Raw genomic sequence first — 18059 nt, forward strand, 5'->3', positions numbered from 1 at the left:
CCACATACACACAGACATCTTCACCCTGACAAACTGAGTGGCTCAGTGTAGTAGGATGAGGAGGGGCACGGCCAACATTCAGGTCGCTATCTCAGTGCTACACCAGGCAGGATACACATGGAGCCAGACACCAACTGGGGGATTTAGTGCTGTGGATGCATTTAAATGTGCCATTTTATAAATCCAGGAAAAGGGCTACAAACTCTGAAGAAGGGCTGGATGATGTGGCCTTAGTACAGTATTTAAGGCTATATCGCCATACACAATACATTAATATTTAGAAATTTCAAAAGCTCGTGGGTGAGCTTGGGTGACAGAAATCTACTTTCCAAATATTTTTGGTCAAATACCTCGACGTAGATAGTGTGACAATATTTATGTGAGGACAACTGGCACTTCTACAAACTCTGTGAGATTTTTGATAGATAATCGTCATCAGAATGTGGAAGTAATGTCTACTGACTAAAAAGGTCAAGGTAAAAGTTGTAGAACAAACAGCAGTCTGGTAAGTTTAGAAAATCACAGAACTGTTATGCAGCTTTTAAAACCAGGAAAATAAAACATTTAGGTCTCGAATACGAAAACAATACAAGATCACCTTATTGCCCAGCCCTACTGAAGCCCTTGTAACTTTGTGCTTTCTGTAATGCATTACGAGGAAACAATCACAAAGGGGCCATACATGAATGAAATATTTATTCAATATTTTTAACATCTGAAAAAATAGAACTGACTCAGAAATGTAGTCACAAATCATTCAGAAATGTATTTCTGATTTGAAACTTTTAAATATAACAGCAAAATAAACAGGTCAGTGAGTCGTCACACCAGCAAGAGTCAAAGCAATCACTGCCTCCGTTTTTTATAAATGAACTATAACGTCACCACAACTCTGCATCATAAAAACACGTGGAACAAGACTGAATATAATAAATTAGAAAACTATGATCCTGCGAACTCCAACAATTGGTATTCACACTAAAAAAAAAACAAATGTGTACAGATTTGTACCTGAATCACTTGAACAGAGAGGTGCTTACTCTCTGACATCTCTTTCAGTTCAACCAGTCTTTTCCATCACGGGACATTCAGTTCTAGCTGGAATTTGGCCAGAAGACTGAGATGGTCGGAGGGGAATATGTGATTGGGAAGGCCCCTCATTGACCACAAGACATCCTCTGATAGGAGAGAGAGGGAACCAATCAGCTTTAGACCCTCACGCTCAAAGTCACCGTCACCTGAAAATACAACAACAAAACAAATAAGTTATCTGTAGTAGCTGCAACACTGTCATCTGCGTCACGCCATCATACCTTTATCAACAGTGGGTGAGATGCGTCTTGGGGTGTAGAAGATGTAGTCCACGGTGGCTCCAGCTTCAGCGTGCAGGGTCGTGACCTCTGGATTGCCAGAGCCTGGAAGAATGTGTTTGTAGACCGACTCCAGGTCTAAACGATGAGTGACAGTGAGTCTGAACCTGTGACACAAAATGTATTACTTAATCTTGAATCCACCTCCTCCTTTACTCCACATTGTTATATCATGTTGTTTTGCACTTTTTCACAATCGTTTGTTTTAATGTGTGATAGGTGACACAAAAATAGCTGAAAGATGATGGCGAGCTGACCTTTTATCATAAGTATGATTTTCCTTTGAGGCATCTGCATTAAAAAAAAGAAAGATGAACCAGATGTTCAGATCTACACGAGAGAACAACTACATGTGATGTTGTGGTTTTTGTATTTGAAGACTGTACCTGGTGTGCTGTCAGTCACGCCTGGAATCAGCTCCAAGTCCTTTGGACGGACACATGCGGCTGGACAGAAGCGCAGCTGCTGCATGAAGTCATGCCTGTACTGAGACTTCCCTACACAAGCAGAACAAATGCATCATAGGAAGTGAGCGAGGAAAGGAAAACACTAAACGCTTAAGAACATTAATTCCTTGGACAAAAATGAAAAAAAAATAACATTAGGTTCAAAGCATGCCACAACTTCTCAACACTGACCTCGTTCCTGACTTGGGCTCTTCATTTCGTCCTCGACAGTTGCGTACTGGCAGTTGTCAGTGATTTCCAGACAGCTGGGCCACAGGGGAGCAAACAGTCTGTGACAGTAGGCTTTGTCTGACAGGTCCTCTTGACCTGATACCTGTTGAAGATGGATGAAAACATACATCGTTACAGAGGTAACTCCTGTAAGGATGGTGGCAGGAAACCTGAAACAAGGAACCTAGACAGGAGAGAAGGTAGTTGGGTTGTTCCAATACTAGTATCAGAAATGCCACCAATACAAACTAAAATGCCAAATCAGGTACCGGCAAGTACACAAGTCTATGCAACAATATGGTGCTGTGTAGTTTTTTTATCCCTGAAACTGTACGCTCCTTAACAGATTCACAAGTAGACAACAGCTAGTGACTTGTGGTAACTTCATGCATATCCATACATAACATCCATGTACAGATGATAGCACACAGCTGTTACAAATAAAGCCTGACAGATTATCAATTTTTGGGGCTGATATCCATATAAGGAGTAAAAATATCAATATATCGGCAAATATACACTTTCTTTTTGTAATGATCCCTCAAATGCCACTATCAAATACTTGATGAATGAAGACGGGATGTTACATTTTAAAAATAAACTTCACTGTCTAAAATGACATCAGTGCACTGAAATAGTAAACTTCACTAAGAACTTCATTTGCACAACATATACACAGACAACATATTTGTGGTAGGCCAATATCTGCCAACAGTAACAACCAACTGTTATATTGGTTGGGCTGAAATGATTAACACCACATATATATTTTAAACACTGTGGTGTCAGATTGTTACTCAATATCAGCCGCTCCGCAAGTTCAGATTTCATCTTAGATATTGTGAAGGAAACAATGGTATTATGGCATCTGTAGAAACTCGATATTATCCAGGTATTGATTTTACGAAGTTGGTCTTTGCAGTGTTTCAGCCTCACCATCCACGCTGATAGACCCTGGTAGTAGAGCTCCCCGGTGGTGATCAGCTGGTACAGAGGCGTGTAGGGGAGCGAGTTGAAATCCCCACACATTATGAGGTTACAGTGCTCGCCTCTGGCCTTACAGGACTTGACCACTTTGTCAATTTCGGCCAGCAGCACAGCCAGCTGAGTCAGCTTCACGTCACCCCTCCTGGGGTTAAAGAGCAGGTGGGTGTTGGCCACACAGAGGGGTGGGCCCATCGTCTTGATCTCTGACCCCCGAGTGACTGCTGGCCGAAGCAACACAACAATGCCCACGTTGTGCCGGTCCAGCAGCTCCGTGTCAGGCCTGAAGAACTCCAGTGGTGTGACGGATACCTCAGAGAAGCGACTACTGCGATAGCAGGTGGCACAGCCGTCTGTTTTAGTTCCTGTACGGCGCTTGTACACACAGGTGTAGCCTGGAGCGACAACATATGGAACATTAACACAACATGTGACATCACTTTCACAATATCCTCCAAAATCACTGTTCCACGGAATTATCTCAGATGACCTACCCATCTGAGACAGGACTGGACACAGCTGTTCATGGTAGTGGTTCTCCTGAACCTCTTGGAGACACAAAATCTACACACAGGAAATAAATGACTCATTAGTGGACAATGCAGATACAAAATGTAGCTGGTTTCAGAAAACCAAACAAACAGTACATTTGACTCACATCTGGTGACCATTTCAGTATTTCCTCCAGCAGCAGGCTGCAGCGGTAGCTCCAGTCCAGCACCTCCAGGGGGCAGTGTGTGTACAGGTCCTGGTTGGCCTCCAGCAAGTCATCTGCAAGGATGTTGTAGGACATAACAGTGAAGTCCATCGAGGCCTTTGTGAACGGGATGGGTATCAGGGCAGGCTCTGCTGCAGAGGCACTTTCATCCACGTCCTCCCACACTCTCCATGTTACTGGGTGGATAACAAACACATTCACATGAGCCGGTGCAACAGCTGGATATCAAACAACCAGTGAGTTTTAGACAAAATGTCACTACACAGGAATTATTACTACTGTTAAGAGGTCCTCACCTTCAAAGGGCACTGCCGGCTCTATTGGAGGATAATAGCTCATTGCAGGAAATTGCCACAGCGGGCACAGCACTTCCTCTGTCAGGCCAGGTCCTGCAGGAAAATGCCATCCTGTTTGTGTATCTCTGCTGAGATCAAGGTGGATTTGACTGTTCGAGAGAAGGGAGGCTAATGGCAGCTCAGAGCTTTCCCCACCATGCATCCCATCCGCAGAGATAGAGATATATTCATCCCAGCATTCTGTTTGTTCGATCGGAGCTTTAGCTGGAGTCCTCGACTCTTTCACACTTGGTATCTGTATTTGTTCCTGTACTTGACCACTGGTTTCTTGTATGCTGGTCTCAGCTGGAGTGACCAAGTCTTCCGAGTTTGGTAGCCCTTCATTTTTTAGCACTGGATAGGTGGTAACTTTAGCACTGTCCTCCATTTGCAGGCACTCTAATTGTGCCCCAAGTTCTCTCTCTGGATTAATGACCTCAGTTTGACAAATTAGTCCATCGTCTGTGCTTTGCATCGTATGCAACATCTCATGGTGATTTGTCATGTCCGTGTCCTCTTCCTTAGGACCTTCTTCTTGTGGTCCATTAATGGTCTCAGCTTCTTTCTCCTTCGCTGCAGGTTGCACTTCGCTCATCTCTGAAGCAGCCTCATTCTCCGTGTCTCCATGCAGGACAGCCAGCAGCTGTTCCTCGTCTGCGCCTGGCCCCGTATCCTCTTCCTTTTCTGGGCTTGGTTCTTTCATCCTTTCTTCCGTTTCTCCCGTCGTCCCGCTTCTCGGGCTGAGCCACTGGTCCAACAGGCTTGTCTGAGACTGAAAGAGCCTTCTGGTTGTGACAGCACCACCATCCCACACTGCTGTGCCATTAACCACTGCAGGGGGTAGATCCTTCTTTGAGGCCTCTGGAAGACAAGATTAGAGTCAGTAAACAGCGTACCCTTACACTAAGCTGGAACATTAAACTTAGCTTGTGTCATGGAGGTTGCCAAACTAATTCAAACCAGTGTTGAAACACGTGACGTATAAATCTTTGTATCACAGCATCGTTTACAAGGACAGCATACAAAAGGACAACAAAAAAACAGATTAACCAGGGGCATGTTTGTTACAGTACACAAAAATATTCAGCAAAACACACATGTTGAGGTAATAGCCTTTTTGTTATTAGATTCAGAGTTTAGTTTTAGATAATGTTCAACATCTCAGGAAAATATCTGAATTAGCTTTTTACGACTAAATCTAAATTTATAAATGAAAAACGGGGCCACTATGATCTTATTTTCTTTGGTTACTTAATAAAAAAATAAACCACCACAATACCACATGATTCCACAATAAAGTAAATGGTGTGACACTGAACGTAAACTACGCAGCAAAACAGTCAAACACGACGCAAAGAATGATAACAAACATTTGCAAGCAAACACCTGCTCCCACGGGCTAAAATTAGAGATGGCGAAAGTGTACGAACGTTGTGAGTCATAGATGTTCGTTTTGCACCAAGAGAGGAAATGTTATTTCACAATTGGTAAACGACCTGAAACGTGCCACACACACACGACCCGGTGGAGAAAGTTTGAATCCCGACCCAAACGCACCACACGTGTGAAGAAAACAAACTGCTCGGTCAGCAGCGACCTACATCCAGCGCTAGCCTCCGTTAGCTCGAGCCACACGCACACACAGCTCCCATTAAGCCCAAAAGCTTTCTCAGCCGAACACGAGGCTTTCAAATGCAGACACCTTTGCAGAAACTTTACCTGAGAGTCGAAAGGCCAGGTACCGTGATATCGGGTACAGCACGTAAAATAACAGGTTGCCAATCATGCTTCTTGATGTCGTCTGCGCATGTGCGTCCCGAGGGTTGTTAGCGCTGGTGTGAGCAAGAAGGTTAGGGGTCAAGTCAAAAAGTCAAAGGTGGGTTTTCCTCATGTAGGTGTTGTGTTTTTTTAAATGTCTTAATCTGAAAAAAAAAAAAAGGAAAAAGAAAATACATAATCACATGAAATAATATAGTATGAAAATGAGCAAACATCCTATAAATGTATATTTTACTCCAAACTGTATCATAACACGCAGCCTATATCATGCTGTACTCACAGTTTTGATTAGATTCAGATTCAGGCAACTTCATTAATCCCACATCTTGCCTTGCAGACATACTGTAACAGAAAATAAAATCAAATGAGACATGCCAAGGAGTTCAGTGGAATAAAGTGATCTTATAATAAATAGAAGATGTTAATGGTTTGATCATCAATTCATGAAATAGAATAAAAACAAAACAAATACAAATCTCTGCAGAAAAATTAAAGGCAAATTGCAGAGCAGTTAGTTTTAATGGCAGGTATAACATAACTGCACCCTGACGGTAACCGAGAGTTACCACACTGAGGCATACATTGTTAATGTCACTACACATGACACGTTACCTGATGGGTAGAATTACCTGGTGACCAGCACAGGCCTATTTCATTTCACAGTGCCAGCCTGTACAGAATGCACAGGAATGAATGAACCTCGAAGAATGTTTTCCCTCTGCGTTGGGGAAATGGTTTCGAGGAGGACATAGGCTCTGACAGCAGGAAGCCATGTCGACACTGTCCTTTGAGTCCCTCTGCTTGAAAGATGAGGATTGTCCATCTCCGACTCGACCTCAGGGTGTGGAGGATGAGTTTGACACAGACTTGGAGTCAGATGGTAAGTCCACTGAATTAATTCCTGGATTCATCCTGCCTGTGTGCTGCTGTTACTGTGGACCTGTACTTTTAATTCACAATACTGAAGTTAAATCGTTCTGAGTTTCCAAAAAAATATGAAAATTAACATAACATCAACACAATCGTGCATTACTTTGTGTATAAGCCAGGGTCCTTATTGTGGTAAAATCTAATAATGGGCTTCAAATTATTATCACTGTAAATACTGCACCTTATCCTCTCGCACCTTATGTTCCACTTACCTTTTCTTTTCAACCTTAGTACTTCATAGTTACTTAAGCATTTTATTGTATAAAGTATTTTATTGTTTTTTATATTGTGTATATATTACTTTATATATTGTGTATTTTTTGTTGTATAAAGTATTGTATTGTTTATAATAATCTAATCACACTGTATGTGCTCACTCATTTCCAGAGAAAGAGGAGAGCAACCAGGAGACATCCATATCTGAACTCTACCTTCAGGCCTGTAAGCTGGTGGGTGTGGTGCCGGTCTCCTGCTTTATACGAAACCTCGGCTCTCCAGCCATGACCCTCAGCCACCATGGGCTAGGACCTTTAGGTTGCAAGGCACTTGCAATTGCGTTAGTGGTAAGTTTTAAAATGCAAGTGTGGTATAAGTGCAACTTTCTCAAATTAAACATTTCTGACCAGCTCCTTGTTTTTTAGTCTGATATGCATATCAACACTCTGGAGCTGGCAGACAATCACATTCAGGCCGAGGGAGCTAAATACCTGATGGAGATGCTGAGGGCCAATTTCACCATACAGCACCTGGTATGTTGTACTGGAAACATGCCACTAGAGGGCACAAGTGCTTCTTAGGTGACATTTTGTTTGATGTTATACAGTATTCTGTACAAGCATCTGTTCTCCTGTTTCAGGATTTGTCCAACAACTATCTGCTGTCTGCAGGAGCTGAGTGTGTTGCTAAAATCTTAGTGGACAACATTTCATTAAAATCGATGAAACTTTCAGGTAATGTGCACATTGAACTGTACAGATAGTGAGGTTATGTGAAGATGGATACAAACCAAATGACGGTGCTTGAATCTATGCTTAAGATAAGTGGATTCAACTGCAACAGCAATATTATGATTATTTTGTATATTTTAACATTTCTGTTTTGTCCCAACAGGAAATGGATTCACAGATGAGGATGCTAAATATTTTGCAGATGCCTTGTCTGTAAGTGTGTCATGATCAGCTATCAGATACATTTTAGTTAGATAGGATATTTAATTACTTTTACAATTATTATGTTGCTAATATATATATATTTTTTAACATTTAGACCAATTCCCGAATAAAAGAAATGGACCTGAGCCATAATGAGTTTTGTGGAAAAGGAGGGGCACATTTGGGACAGCTGCTGGGTACATTAAACTTCGCTCTCCTCAATGTCACTGCAGTGGACATCACATCCAAGTACTTCATTTTGATTTTACCTTCCATTTCTGCAGCAAACAACGAGGGTCTTGAGGTGCTGGACCTTAGCTGGAACCATATTAGAATGAAAGGGGCTGTGGCTTTTTGTGCTGGACTTAAGGTATGGCTGTAAAAAATAATTCAGTTGATCACTGACCCCGCTGTCTGTCCGTCACGTCTGATCACACTGTCCGTGTTTAGGTGAATATGATGTTAAAACACCTCGACCTATCGTGGAACGGTTTTGGGAATGAGGGTGCCCTGGCCATGGGAGAGGCCCTGAAATTCAACAACACTCTGGTGCACCTCAATCTCAACAACAACCGGCTCACCAACGAGGGTGTCGGCATGCTGTGCAGGGGGCTTGAGTTCAATGACACTCTCCGAGTCCTGCTGGTGGGTGGACGGGGCTGTGCCAATCAAACACACATCGTATGTATGGCTATCAAAGTGATGATTTAATTTCTTTCACTCCTGTAGCTGGCTTACAACTCTTTAACAGTAGAGGGAGCGCTGGCCCTGGTTAATGTGGTAAAGAACACACATAGATGTGCCTTGGAGGAGATCAACATATGTGTGAGTTACTGTAGCAACAAAACATACCATCACAATGAAATGAAACACAATCAATCCGTATGTGCTTGTGTATGCCATCTCATCTGCACCATCATTACTTTCTCCAACAGAATGTGCTGGTAAATGAGAATTTCGTGCATCTGCTGGAGGTGACATGTCAGGAGCATCCCAGTTTGGATGTACAGTATGGAGGGGTGGGAGGCTTCATCGCCAAGAAGCCACCCAAACGCGTTGATCCAATGAAAGTCATCCAGGTTTGTTTGTTTGGTCGCCTAATGAGATTATGCTGTTCGCCTAAAACAGTAATTTCAAGTATCACAAATGAATGTTGCATCTAATTCTACTGCATAAATTCAAAATAAAGGGTTGTATTAAATGCAAAGTTTTTTTAGGATGTTGAGTCGAACTAGATATACAGTTGTGTGATTTACTGCAGGAGACAGAATACCCAATTCGAAATGCATCACTTTAATTTGTAATACTTGACTGATAACCACTTGAAAAACAGCGTAAATGTATGTATAAGTCCGCATTTATTTAACTGAATCAGAGCATGTTTTCTAATGTATTTACTTGTATTTAATAATTAACATGATTGAAAAGACTCTGCAAAAATCTGAAATTAACATTTTACATTCCATGATTTCAAATAAACTCATTCATTCATGCACGGCGTCTAACAGGTATTTTTCTCAGGCATTCATTTATCAAAACGGTCAAATGACAGCAACTGTCTCTGTTTGCTTCTAAATGTTTATTTCATGATTGTCAAAGTGTCTTCTCCCAATGTTTTTGAAGGACTATTTGGATCAGCGCAAGCTGCGACTCTGGGATTTCTTTCGGAATATTGACAAAGACGGCACCATGCGAGTCCCTGTTGCTGACTTCAGGAAAGCAGTGCAGGTTTTTGAAATTGATTAAACCTTTTTGACTGTTCAGAGTCAGTGACATTTACAGGAAGTACTCCACTGATGAATTTCACTGACAGAATGCCTTGTTATCATCCCCTGAAATCACGCATGATGAGCTCTCTAAGGGGTCTAGAGTCTCTGACCTTTTCCTTTTTGTTATTTGAAACCATGACAGCAATCAAGTATTCCTCTGGATCGGTACCAGATTGAGGAGCTGATTCAGAGACTCGATCGTGACAGGACAGGAATGGTAGACTACAGGTGAGTGTGTGTACCTGCTGTTTGCTCATGCTCACAGATGGGCCTTTTTAAATGCTTCACACTATAATTTGTTAAGATTTATTGTTGTTGTGAGTCTTGACGTAGCTGTGAATTTTTACGATCACTTGAATCATCATTGTTTGAATGACGGTTGGACCAAGTGTGTTTTATTCATGAGCTGGGAATTTGTCCAGATCTTCACCCTGAATGACTGAGGATGATGCTGTAAACTGGCTACAGTCCTGAAGCTTGGTTCCCTAAAGCAGGATTATCTCATGTTTCTGTGCAGGGGACTGGCAGATACAAGAAAACAGATGATGAGGGATCACCGCCGCCAGCTGAGGAAGGTTGAATCCCGTCAGAAGAAAGAAAAGCAGAAGAGCGACCGCATCCTCAAGACCTTCCAGAGCGCAGTCGAGGCCGTAACACCACACAGCTCCTTGGTCATATCTCCAGGAGTTGCCAAAGAGGATTCAAGCGGCCCTCAGCCCTTCTCTGCCACCCCTCTCAGTTCTTGGCACCACATTGTTATGTCCAACAGCAGTCGCTATTCTGTCACCAATCTGAGCAGCGAGCACGTCCACCTGCCCATGTTAGGAGGCACCATGTCCTACCGGGCCACCAGTTCCCCGGCTATGCGCTCATACTCCCAGCCAAACCTGCTGGATGACTCCCCCCGCTCTCCTCCGGGCAAGTCCATCTCTGCCCAGGGTGTGCGCTCCAATCCAGAGATGGGCCACAGCAAGCTAAGTCCCACCGCAAACCACCTGACCAGGTCCAGGCCTGCGCTTAATGCCAAGCAGCCAGAGGTTAAAGCCAAAACCAAGAAAGTGAAGAGGAAGAAAACAATGAAACATGTCGACAAAGGCTCAAAGAAGAAGAACTGAAGAACTGTCAAGTGATTGTCAAACCCTTTGTAATGTTAGGAAATGTTTTTTCTTCTGAATGTGACACACAATTACTAATTAAAGATTTTAATCATTTATCTCATTTCTAATTTCTAAAAAATGCCAAATGCATCTCTCAGTTTTCTACTGATGGGTCGTCTTGGTACACGAAGCATTTTACAACACTTGGGAACTCTGTCAGATGGTGGACCCACCCATCAGTTCTTCTTTCAAACATTGATGGATCATTTCAAACATCCTGGTGTTTCATTTCTGTTTGCTTAAGATAACACTACACGTATATAACCCCCCAAAGATCCAGCTCTCTCAATCATAACGACTCTGATGCCATCATAATGTTCGGCACTCTGTGTTTCTTCGCACTGCTGAGCTCCGCGATGGCCTGGGGGGTATGTATGGCTCGACTAATTCATCTATATTCCTGAGGTTGTAGGGGTCAGCCAATCTACTGTAAAGTATGTTCATGTGACCTCTTTTTTTTTCAGCGCGTGGGCCAGTGGAGCGAGGGGAGGAATGAGACAGGTGGAGGTGGAGGTGGAACCGGGGACAGGTGCACTTGTGATGCCTTCCTGCCCAGTTCTACCTTTCCTATTGGAGACCTGGTGGAGGTGGAGCGGACGGCTGTGGAGATCTCCCAAGAACTGGAGCTAGAGATGGGAAAGGTAGTCTCAGAAGCACGTTCAATAGATAATGACACATTTCTATGGAGCGCTGGATGTAAAAAAAAAAAAATTACTGTAGTTTTTAAACTGATTTTTTCGATATTTCGAACATTTTCCTCACATTTGAGACATAAATTGCTTTCATATTCGCTGCACATTTCAGACAGACAAAACAATGTATAAAATCTTTTTTTTGTATCGGATTCTTTTCAGCTAGAAGAGTATGAGACCAAGCTGACGTCTTATGCAGAAAAGATAATAAAGCTGACAGTCAAGATTGAAAAAATGGAGAAGAACCCCGACGATTACACTGAGGCCGACATAAGTGAGATAAAGGTGGAGATCAAACAAGTGGAGGCTCTGATTAATGAGCTGCAGCTCTCCATCAACGTCTCCACCACTGTTTTCGAGTCTCTGCGTGTACAGGTAAAGCCCTGCTGATGGTGGTTGCTGAATCAATAATACACATAATGCAAATCAAATGTGTTTCCTCGCAGATCACAGTGATGGTGGAGACCCTGAACAGGCTGGAGAAGACCTACGACAGGAATCTGGTCCTGGTAACCCGTCGGGAGTACATCAAGGTGCAGCTGCAGTTAGAGGAGTGTGAGCGACGCCACCAGGAGCTTTTCCACCCCAACATTGGTAAACTCATTCACACTGACATCCACATTTAAATGTAAGATCTCTTTGCGGTCATTTAACACAGTTGTTTTCCTCTCTTTCTACAGGGTCTTGTGCACACACAGGTATAACCAGGCTTGGCAAGCCCCTTGTAAGCCATCTGAATGCCGATCTTAGTACTGGCCAAATATACGGAGGCTGGGGGAAAGATTCAAAGCCCATTCCTGACAGAAAATCTATGTACTGGTACTCTGGGTACACTAGTCCCTCAATGGTTGACATAAAGTTCTACACTAACTACAAGAACCTTATTTTGAGAGCCCACTTCAATCATCAGCGCTTACACAGTAGCTGGTATGGCACAGGGAACAATTTCATCTTCCGTGACAACACTCTGTACTATCAGAACAAGAGCCCGTTTGGGTTGGCCAAACTGAATTTCACCACCTCACAGTATGAGTCCAGGGTGATTCCAAAGGCTAGCTCCAGATTCTCCTATTCGAACTCAGCCAATCAGAACTTTGACTTTGCTGCTGATGAAACTGGCCTGTGGGTGACCTACGCTTCAGAGGAGTCCAGTGGCCGGATGATCCTGGCCAAAATAGACGAGCCTTCTTTTGGGGTTGAAGAGGAATGGCAGACTAGCGTCTATAAACCGGGAGTCAGCAATGCCTTCATGGTGTGTGGCGTTCTTTATGTGCTCAGATCAGTTGACATCCACACTGAAGAGATATTTTACAAGTTTGACACCAAAACCAGACAAGAGAGCTACATCAGTATAGAATTTGAGAGGTTTCGGGAAAAGTATTCTAACCTGGACTACAATCCCACCGACCAGAAGCTCTACATGTACAATGATGGCTACTATGTGACCTACCATGTGTGGTTCAACCACACAGCTGAAGCCACTGTTGAACCACCACTTGTCCTGATCTAAATCATTATTTGTGATTTACTGAAGTATCACAACCTATCAATGAAGCATATCTTTCACTGCATCTTGCATGCATATGTAGTGCATCTTTAAGCTTCCTTCTTTCTAATAAATGATCTCAAGCATTACTAAAGTGTCACATGTGTCATTGTCCAAAAACTCATGAACAGACTGCATTATTTTCTAATCATTCAGTATAGCTGCTATCATTTCACCACATTCCCTCTCAAGTATTCATTCTCATTCAATATTTAATTTAGTTTGTCAAGGCTGACACAATAAAATGCTTCTATATCTGCAACAGTGATGTTATCAAGCCTCCATACAGCCTGTGGAACTATAACAGGGACAGCAGTGTTCATTCAGATGAATGACTAAGTAAATTATATTAAATATATAAAAAAAATAAACAATGTGTCTCATGAAACACCTTTCAAAACATATTTTCACATAGGTCTTCAGTAAAGCCTGTTTGAGAAGCAAACACTTTACATGGTGTAGATGAATAGCCAAATGTTACTAATGGCAGGAATGAAAAAAAAAAAAGAAAAAAAAAAAAGTCAAAATTAAATGTCTCCGTAAGATCTTCCAGCGAGCCAGCATGCTCAGTGGGGCAGGCACACCTAAATGTAATCAATAACTTACACCTGTGATTTTCCTGCCACGACATGTCAAAATATGTGCTTTTAAAAGATCTGATTGAGAACCATATCTTATAAGTCCCACCATTGACCTCTCATACTATCCTGTTTACAAGCATCTGCGCTATTCATGCATCATATTTTTCATTTTTTCATATTTTTCCATTTATCGCTGTATGCAGAAGCAGATTAAAAGGAACCTGCAGGTATGTGAGAAAAATGTCAAGGTGGATCACACACAGTCACTGTTTTTCCCACACTACTTTTTGTTCACATAATTATTGCACTCTTCTGCTAATTCATAAAAGTGCATTTGTAAGAATTTGCAACCTGTTGAATTATCTCTGCCAACATTCAGGGGCAATATGTCATCAGAGCAGGCTACATGCTAACTGCAGTCAACTCTGTTCAGTTCAATGACTATAGCCACTGTTAGCTTGTTAGCTGTACAGCTAGCTGGGCAGAGCTGGTGTTTGCACCACTAACAATTGCTTTGGTCCACTGAGAGAAGAAAGTTTTCAGGCACGTGGCTAGCTAGTTAGCATGGTAACTTTAGTACACATCTCTGCAAAACAGTATAGGCTATAGACATCTTTGACATAATAATGAAACTCTTGTATTTCACACTTTCACACTTCTTTATGTTTATAACTGTCATACACACACACTTCTTTCTCTACTAATTAGTCATTTCCTTTAGTGTTGCTACTGAAGTGAGTAAAAAATGCACTATACTGCACAGTGACTTCCTGGGGTTTGAGTCAGCACTACACTCCAAAGATTTTCCCCTGTGGCACAATATCTCCTTCTCATGAAACACTTTGTTCGAAGTCACATGCATAAGATTATGCAAATAACCATGTGGGTGGGGAAGCAATTCAAAGACACCATTTGATTCCTTAATTCACAGCGCACTGAGAGTTAACTATCTGGATCAGATTAGATTACTATAAATTATAACAGCCTGAAACACAGTGTCTGACTGGGCATATGATGACATCATTCAACCATAAAAACACATGCAACTCTTAGCTAACAGGACATAACCATGGCGAGGTGCTCACCACATATGGCATTTTTCTCATCCACACCCCATGTTCACATCACAGTTGATGTGGTGGCTTCCTCAGAGGGTACTGTGAGCAAACAAGGATGAAGAATAGCAAACAATGATGAAGAATACCTGTGACGAGGTGATAACTATGAGAAGAGCCAAGGTGTTGATGATGACGTGATAGGAAATGTCTTTAAAAACCCTCTGACCAGGCCACCGAGGAGACACTTGAGAGGAAAACTGAGACACGATGCTGCCAATTCTGCTGCTGCTTCTACCAGCCCTCAGTCCTGCTTCGGCCTGGATTGTAAGTGACCCATATTTCATATTATAACATGCATCAGTCGTTTATTTTAATTGTCTTTAATAATGTTTTTTTCCAGCCAGTGGAGGACTGGGAGTCGGGCAATGTGACCGCATCAGTAGGTGAGTGGGGTCAGTGCGTTTGTCATGTGTATCTGCCTGACACCACCTTTCCTGCCGACCGGGTCGAGCACATGCAACTAGTCAGCAAGGATATGATCCTGGAGGTGGAAATTCAAATGAACAAGGTGCATTTTGACCAAATGATATTTAAGTCTGAACCGTTCCACAGCTATTAAACATCAACAAATATATTTCTGGTGTGATCATTATGCTAATCGTGTGTCACTAACTCAGATGGTGACCTATGAGGGTAAGTTGGAGGTCCACTTGAAGGAGCTTTCAGAGCTGACTAAGAGAGTGGTCATGCTGGAGACCAGTGCTGACAGTTACATCAAACTGGACTTTGAGCTGCTCAGGATTGAGCTCAGAGAGTTTGAGGCTCTGGTGACCCATCTCAAAGACTCCCTCAACTCCTCCTCCCCCATGTTTGACAGCCTTTACACTGAGGTGGGAGAAATGTTTTTTTTGTTTTTTTTTTTACTTACAATTAACCTGGCTTTCTTCACAGTTGGAATATAAGATACCACTTTGATTTACATGTTTATTCCCAGATCCGCAACATGACCCTCATTGTGAACCAACTGGAGAGTTTTGACAAGAGCAACCTGGAAGTGATCCGCATTGAGTTTGCTAAGCTGCAGAGGAAGCTGGAGGAGTGCCAGACAGAGCAGGAGCTCATCAAGCCAGATATTGGTAAGAAAGCTTGTCGGAAGTTTTTGGATTATGGTCTAAAAATCAGATATCGCCAGCCACTCTCAACATTTTGCTCTTTCTGTCCAGGCAACTGCAATCACACAGGAATCATGAACATCAGCAGACCAGTGGTGATCCAAATGAATGCTGATTTGAATGCAGGTTATGCATATGGAGGCTGGGGTAAAGACTCCAAACCTCAGCGAGGCTCTGAGTCAATGTACTGGTACGGTGCATACGAAAGTACCAATCTGAGGAAATTCTATTTGTACTCTAACTATGACAAACTACTTGGGAGGTCTGCATTCAAGTCCATAAGCATAGCATCAGGGTGGATCGGGACCGGTAACAATTACATCGTTTACAATAACGCTCTATATTACCAGATCAACTCACCTTTCAGTATGGCCAAACTGAACCTGACCACCTCTAGTTACGGCCACAGAGTGATCCCAGCTGCCAGTTCGAGGTTCTCGTACAGTTACTCAGCGAATCAGAACTTGGACTTTGCAGCTGATGAAAAGGGCTTGTGGGTAATGTATGCCTCAGACCAGAGCAAAGGCAAAATAGTCATTGCTAAAATAGATCCGAAATCTTTCGGCATCGAGGACGAGTGGAACACCAATGCGTTCAAACAGTTGGCCGGGAATGCTTTCATGGTCTGTGGAGTCATGTATGTCACCAGGTCAGTGGATCTGACCACGGAGGAGATCTACTACGCGTTCGACACGAGGACCAACGAGGAGAAACACCTCAGCATCCCCTTCCCCAAGTTCAAGGACAAGTACAGCAACCTGGACTACAACCCCACTGATCAGAAGCTCTACATGTACAACAACGGCTTCTACGTCTCCTACAATGTGAAGTTTAATAAAGAATGATCCCTTCTCTTTATGATCCGCCGTATTGTGATTGATACGATTGATCTGTATTTACTCACTTTGCCACCGGAGCTCTGTCATGCCCCGTAAGGCTATGTATTTTCCTTAATAAAATCCAACTGAAGCATTCAATTGACGAGTTGCTTGACTTTATATCTGCAATGTAATGTAGCCTAAATATGTAAAATCTTGTCCCAGATAATGAAATGAAAGTTCTGTTCTACCAGTGAAGTGGTTAGTATGGAAAAGATATATACAAAAACTAGCTGATAGCATTTGTTAGCTTCAAAATACAAGGTTACATGTTACATTTTCAGTGTAAATACTCTGATTACTCATTGTATCTGCAGCCTTTAATAAGGCAACTACACTGCTTCTCAGTTAAAAAGGACAAAAAGGTTCTAAAATATGTGTGAGAGGGTTTGAGGTAAAAATGCACTTATATGTAAGTGAGATTTCTAATGATTATTTTTTATAATGTGAGCATGGGGGCAGAGGAACACTTTGCACAGGAAGTCAGTCAATTAAAGAACACTTGGGATTCTAGTACCATCCAAGATGAAAAATGTTTGGACACCCCCAATCTCGAGGAACAGGATGATACAAGAATAGGTTTTCTCATTTCCAAGTTGCTGCTACTTTTATATTTTGCTCCTGAGGTAAATTGAATTTATGAAACACTGAAACATTTCACCACATTTTTGCACTCAGCATCATATAACTGGGTCGGAGCCTCTTCCAATTTCTGCATCAGATGAGGGACAGGGACTGAGAGTTCAGGTCAGTGTCATGGCAGTATTGTCAGAATATAAAGAGAGCAGTTTCTATTTACATACTGAGGTTAGTCTTCTCAGAGGAGCAAACAAAATCATAAAACTGCCGTAATCCCTAGAAAATTTGCTGAATATGCACACCTGCCCTGATCTCTAGGATGCAAATAAAATTGTCATGCGGGTGCAATAATGTCACATGCTTTAGCTGAGCTGATAGGAAGTGCAAAATCCATCAGTCCACTAGTCTAACACTGACCTCTAATAACACTGTTTGACTCATTTTGGACAGTTTGAAAACAAATAATCCAAATTTGATACAGCAGAACCAGAGATATCTTAATTTTCATTCAGTGCATTCTTCTTCCTTTTCAAAACCTGACACCTACATTACCCACAATGCAATTTTAGCCACTTAGTGACATCAGTGGAGGCAATTTATCAGATTAAACGCAGCTTCCTCTGGAACCACAAATGGCTTTATACCACCTTTACTTTACTCACTCCACTCACTTTAATGTGTCA

General features: G+C 42.3%; 4 protein-coding genes across 4 annotated transcripts; 3 read left to right on the forward strand and 1 right to left on the reverse strand.

Moving 5' to 3' along the window:
- Nucleotides 1-846: 846 nt before the first annotated feature.
- On the reverse strand, nucleotides 847-5933 carry angel1 (angel homolog 1 (Drosophila)). The gene is made up of 10 exons (XM_030391532.1): nucleotides 5804-5933; nucleotides 4046-4945; nucleotides 3690-3925; nucleotides 3526-3595; nucleotides 2984-3426; nucleotides 2009-2150; nucleotides 1757-1867; nucleotides 1628-1661; nucleotides 1314-1477; nucleotides 847-1238 (listed from the first exon to the last, which is right to left on the reverse strand). Exons 1-10 carry the CDS (start codon nucleotides 5868-5870, stop codon nucleotides 1078-1080), a joined length of 2328 nt encoding a protein of 775 aa, XP_030247392.1. The 5' UTR covers nucleotides 5871-5933; the 3' UTR covers nucleotides 847-1077.
- On the forward strand, nucleotides 4942-10848 carry lrrc74a (leucine rich repeat containing 74A). The gene is made up of 14 exons (XM_030391533.1): nucleotides 4942-5960; nucleotides 6527-6743; nucleotides 7181-7356; nucleotides 7435-7542; nucleotides 7650-7743; nucleotides 7904-7953; nucleotides 8060-8141; nucleotides 8229-8314; nucleotides 8395-8589; nucleotides 8674-8769; nucleotides 8880-9023; nucleotides 9568-9672; nucleotides 9856-9941; nucleotides 10231-10848. The coding sequence occupies exons 2-14, from the start codon at nucleotides 6635-6637 to the stop codon at nucleotides 10826-10828; spliced, it is 1929 nt and encodes a 642-aa protein (XP_030247393.1). The 5' UTR covers nucleotides 4942-5960; nucleotides 6527-6634; the 3' UTR covers nucleotides 10829-10848.
- Nucleotides 10849-11141: 293 nt separating this feature from the next.
- Nucleotides 11142-13197, forward strand: olfm4.1 (olfactomedin 4, tandem duplicate 1). Its single transcript, XM_030391534.1, has 5 exons — nucleotides 11142-11238; nucleotides 11335-11511; nucleotides 11725-11937; nucleotides 12009-12156; nucleotides 12243-13197. Exons 1-5 carry the CDS (start codon nucleotides 11185-11187, stop codon nucleotides 13070-13072), a joined length of 1422 nt encoding a protein of 473 aa, XP_030247394.1. The 5' UTR covers nucleotides 11142-11184; the 3' UTR covers nucleotides 13073-13197.
- Nucleotides 13198-14305: 1108 nt separating this feature from the next.
- On the forward strand, nucleotides 14306-16896 carry olfm4.2 (olfactomedin 4, tandem duplicate 2). The gene is made up of 5 exons (XM_030443344.1): nucleotides 14306-15071; nucleotides 15148-15315; nucleotides 15425-15637; nucleotides 15742-15883; nucleotides 15971-16896. Exons 1-5 carry the CDS (start codon nucleotides 15015-15017, stop codon nucleotides 16762-16764), a joined length of 1374 nt encoding a protein of 457 aa, XP_030299204.1. The 5' UTR covers nucleotides 14306-15014; the 3' UTR covers nucleotides 16765-16896.
- Nucleotides 16897-18059: the final 1163 nt, after the last annotated feature.

This window comes from Sparus aurata, chromosome 16 (genome assembly GCF_900880675.1).
Source record: "Sparus aurata chromosome 16, fSpaAur1.1, whole genome shotgun sequence".
In the NCBI taxonomy this organism is placed as follows: Eukaryota; Metazoa; Chordata; class Actinopteri; order Spariformes; family Sparidae; genus Sparus; species Sparus aurata.

What these genes read in the sequence shown, in the direction of transcription:
- olfm4.2 (XM_030443344.1), top strand. Translation starts at nt 15,015, where the DNA reads ATGCTGCCAATTCTGCTGCTGCTTCTACCAGCCCTCAGTCCTGCTTCG. An exon ending in TGGAAATTCAAATGAACAAG is followed by an intron (nt 15,316 to 15,424) that starts GTGCATTTTGAC and finishes TCACTAACTCAG; the next exon opens with ATGGTGACCTATGAGGGTAA. An exon ending in TTGACAGCCTTTACACTGAG is followed by an intron (nt 15,638 to 15,741) that starts GTGGGAGAAATG and finishes GTTTATTCCCAG; the next exon opens with ATCCGCAACATGACCCTCAT.
- lrrc74a (XM_030391533.1), top strand. Translation starts at nt 6,635, where the DNA reads ATGTCGACACTGTCCTTTGAGTCCCTCTGCTTGAAAGATGAGGATTGT. An exon ending in CTTTTTGTGCTGGACTTAAG is followed by an intron (nt 8,315 to 8,394) that starts GTATGGCTGTAA and finishes GTCCGTGTTTAG; the next exon opens with GTGAATATGATGTTAAAACA. An exon ending in ACAGGAATGGTAGACTACAG is followed by an intron (nt 9,942 to 10,230) that starts GTGAGTGTGTGT and finishes GTTTCTGTGCAG; the next exon opens with GGGACTGGCAGATACAAGAA.
- olfm4.1 (XM_030391534.1), top strand. Translation starts at nt 11,185, where the DNA reads ATGTTCGGCACTCTGTGTTTCTTCGCACTGCTGAGCTCCGCGATGGCC. An exon ending in TGGAGCTAGAGATGGGAAAG is followed by an intron (nt 11,512 to 11,724) that starts GTAGTCTCAGAA and finishes GATTCTTTTCAG; the next exon opens with CTAGAAGAGTATGAGACCAA. An exon ending in GCTTTTCCACCCCAACATTG is followed by an intron (nt 12,157 to 12,242) that starts GTAAACTCATTC and finishes CTCTTTCTACAG; the next exon opens with GGTCTTGTGCACACACAGGT.
- angel1 (XM_030391532.1), bottom strand. Translation starts at nt 5,870, where the DNA reads ATGATTGGCAACCTGTTATTTTACGTGCTGTACCCGATATCACGGTAC. An exon ending in AATCATACTTATGATAAAAG is followed by an intron (nt 1,478 to 1,627) that starts GTCAGCTCGCCA and finishes TTTGTGTCACAG; the next exon opens with GTTCAGACTCACTGTCACTC. An exon ending in CTCACCCACTGTTGATAAAG is followed by an intron (nt 1,239 to 1,313) that starts GTATGATGGCGT and finishes TTGTATTTTCAG; the next exon opens with GTGACGGTGACTTTGAGCGT.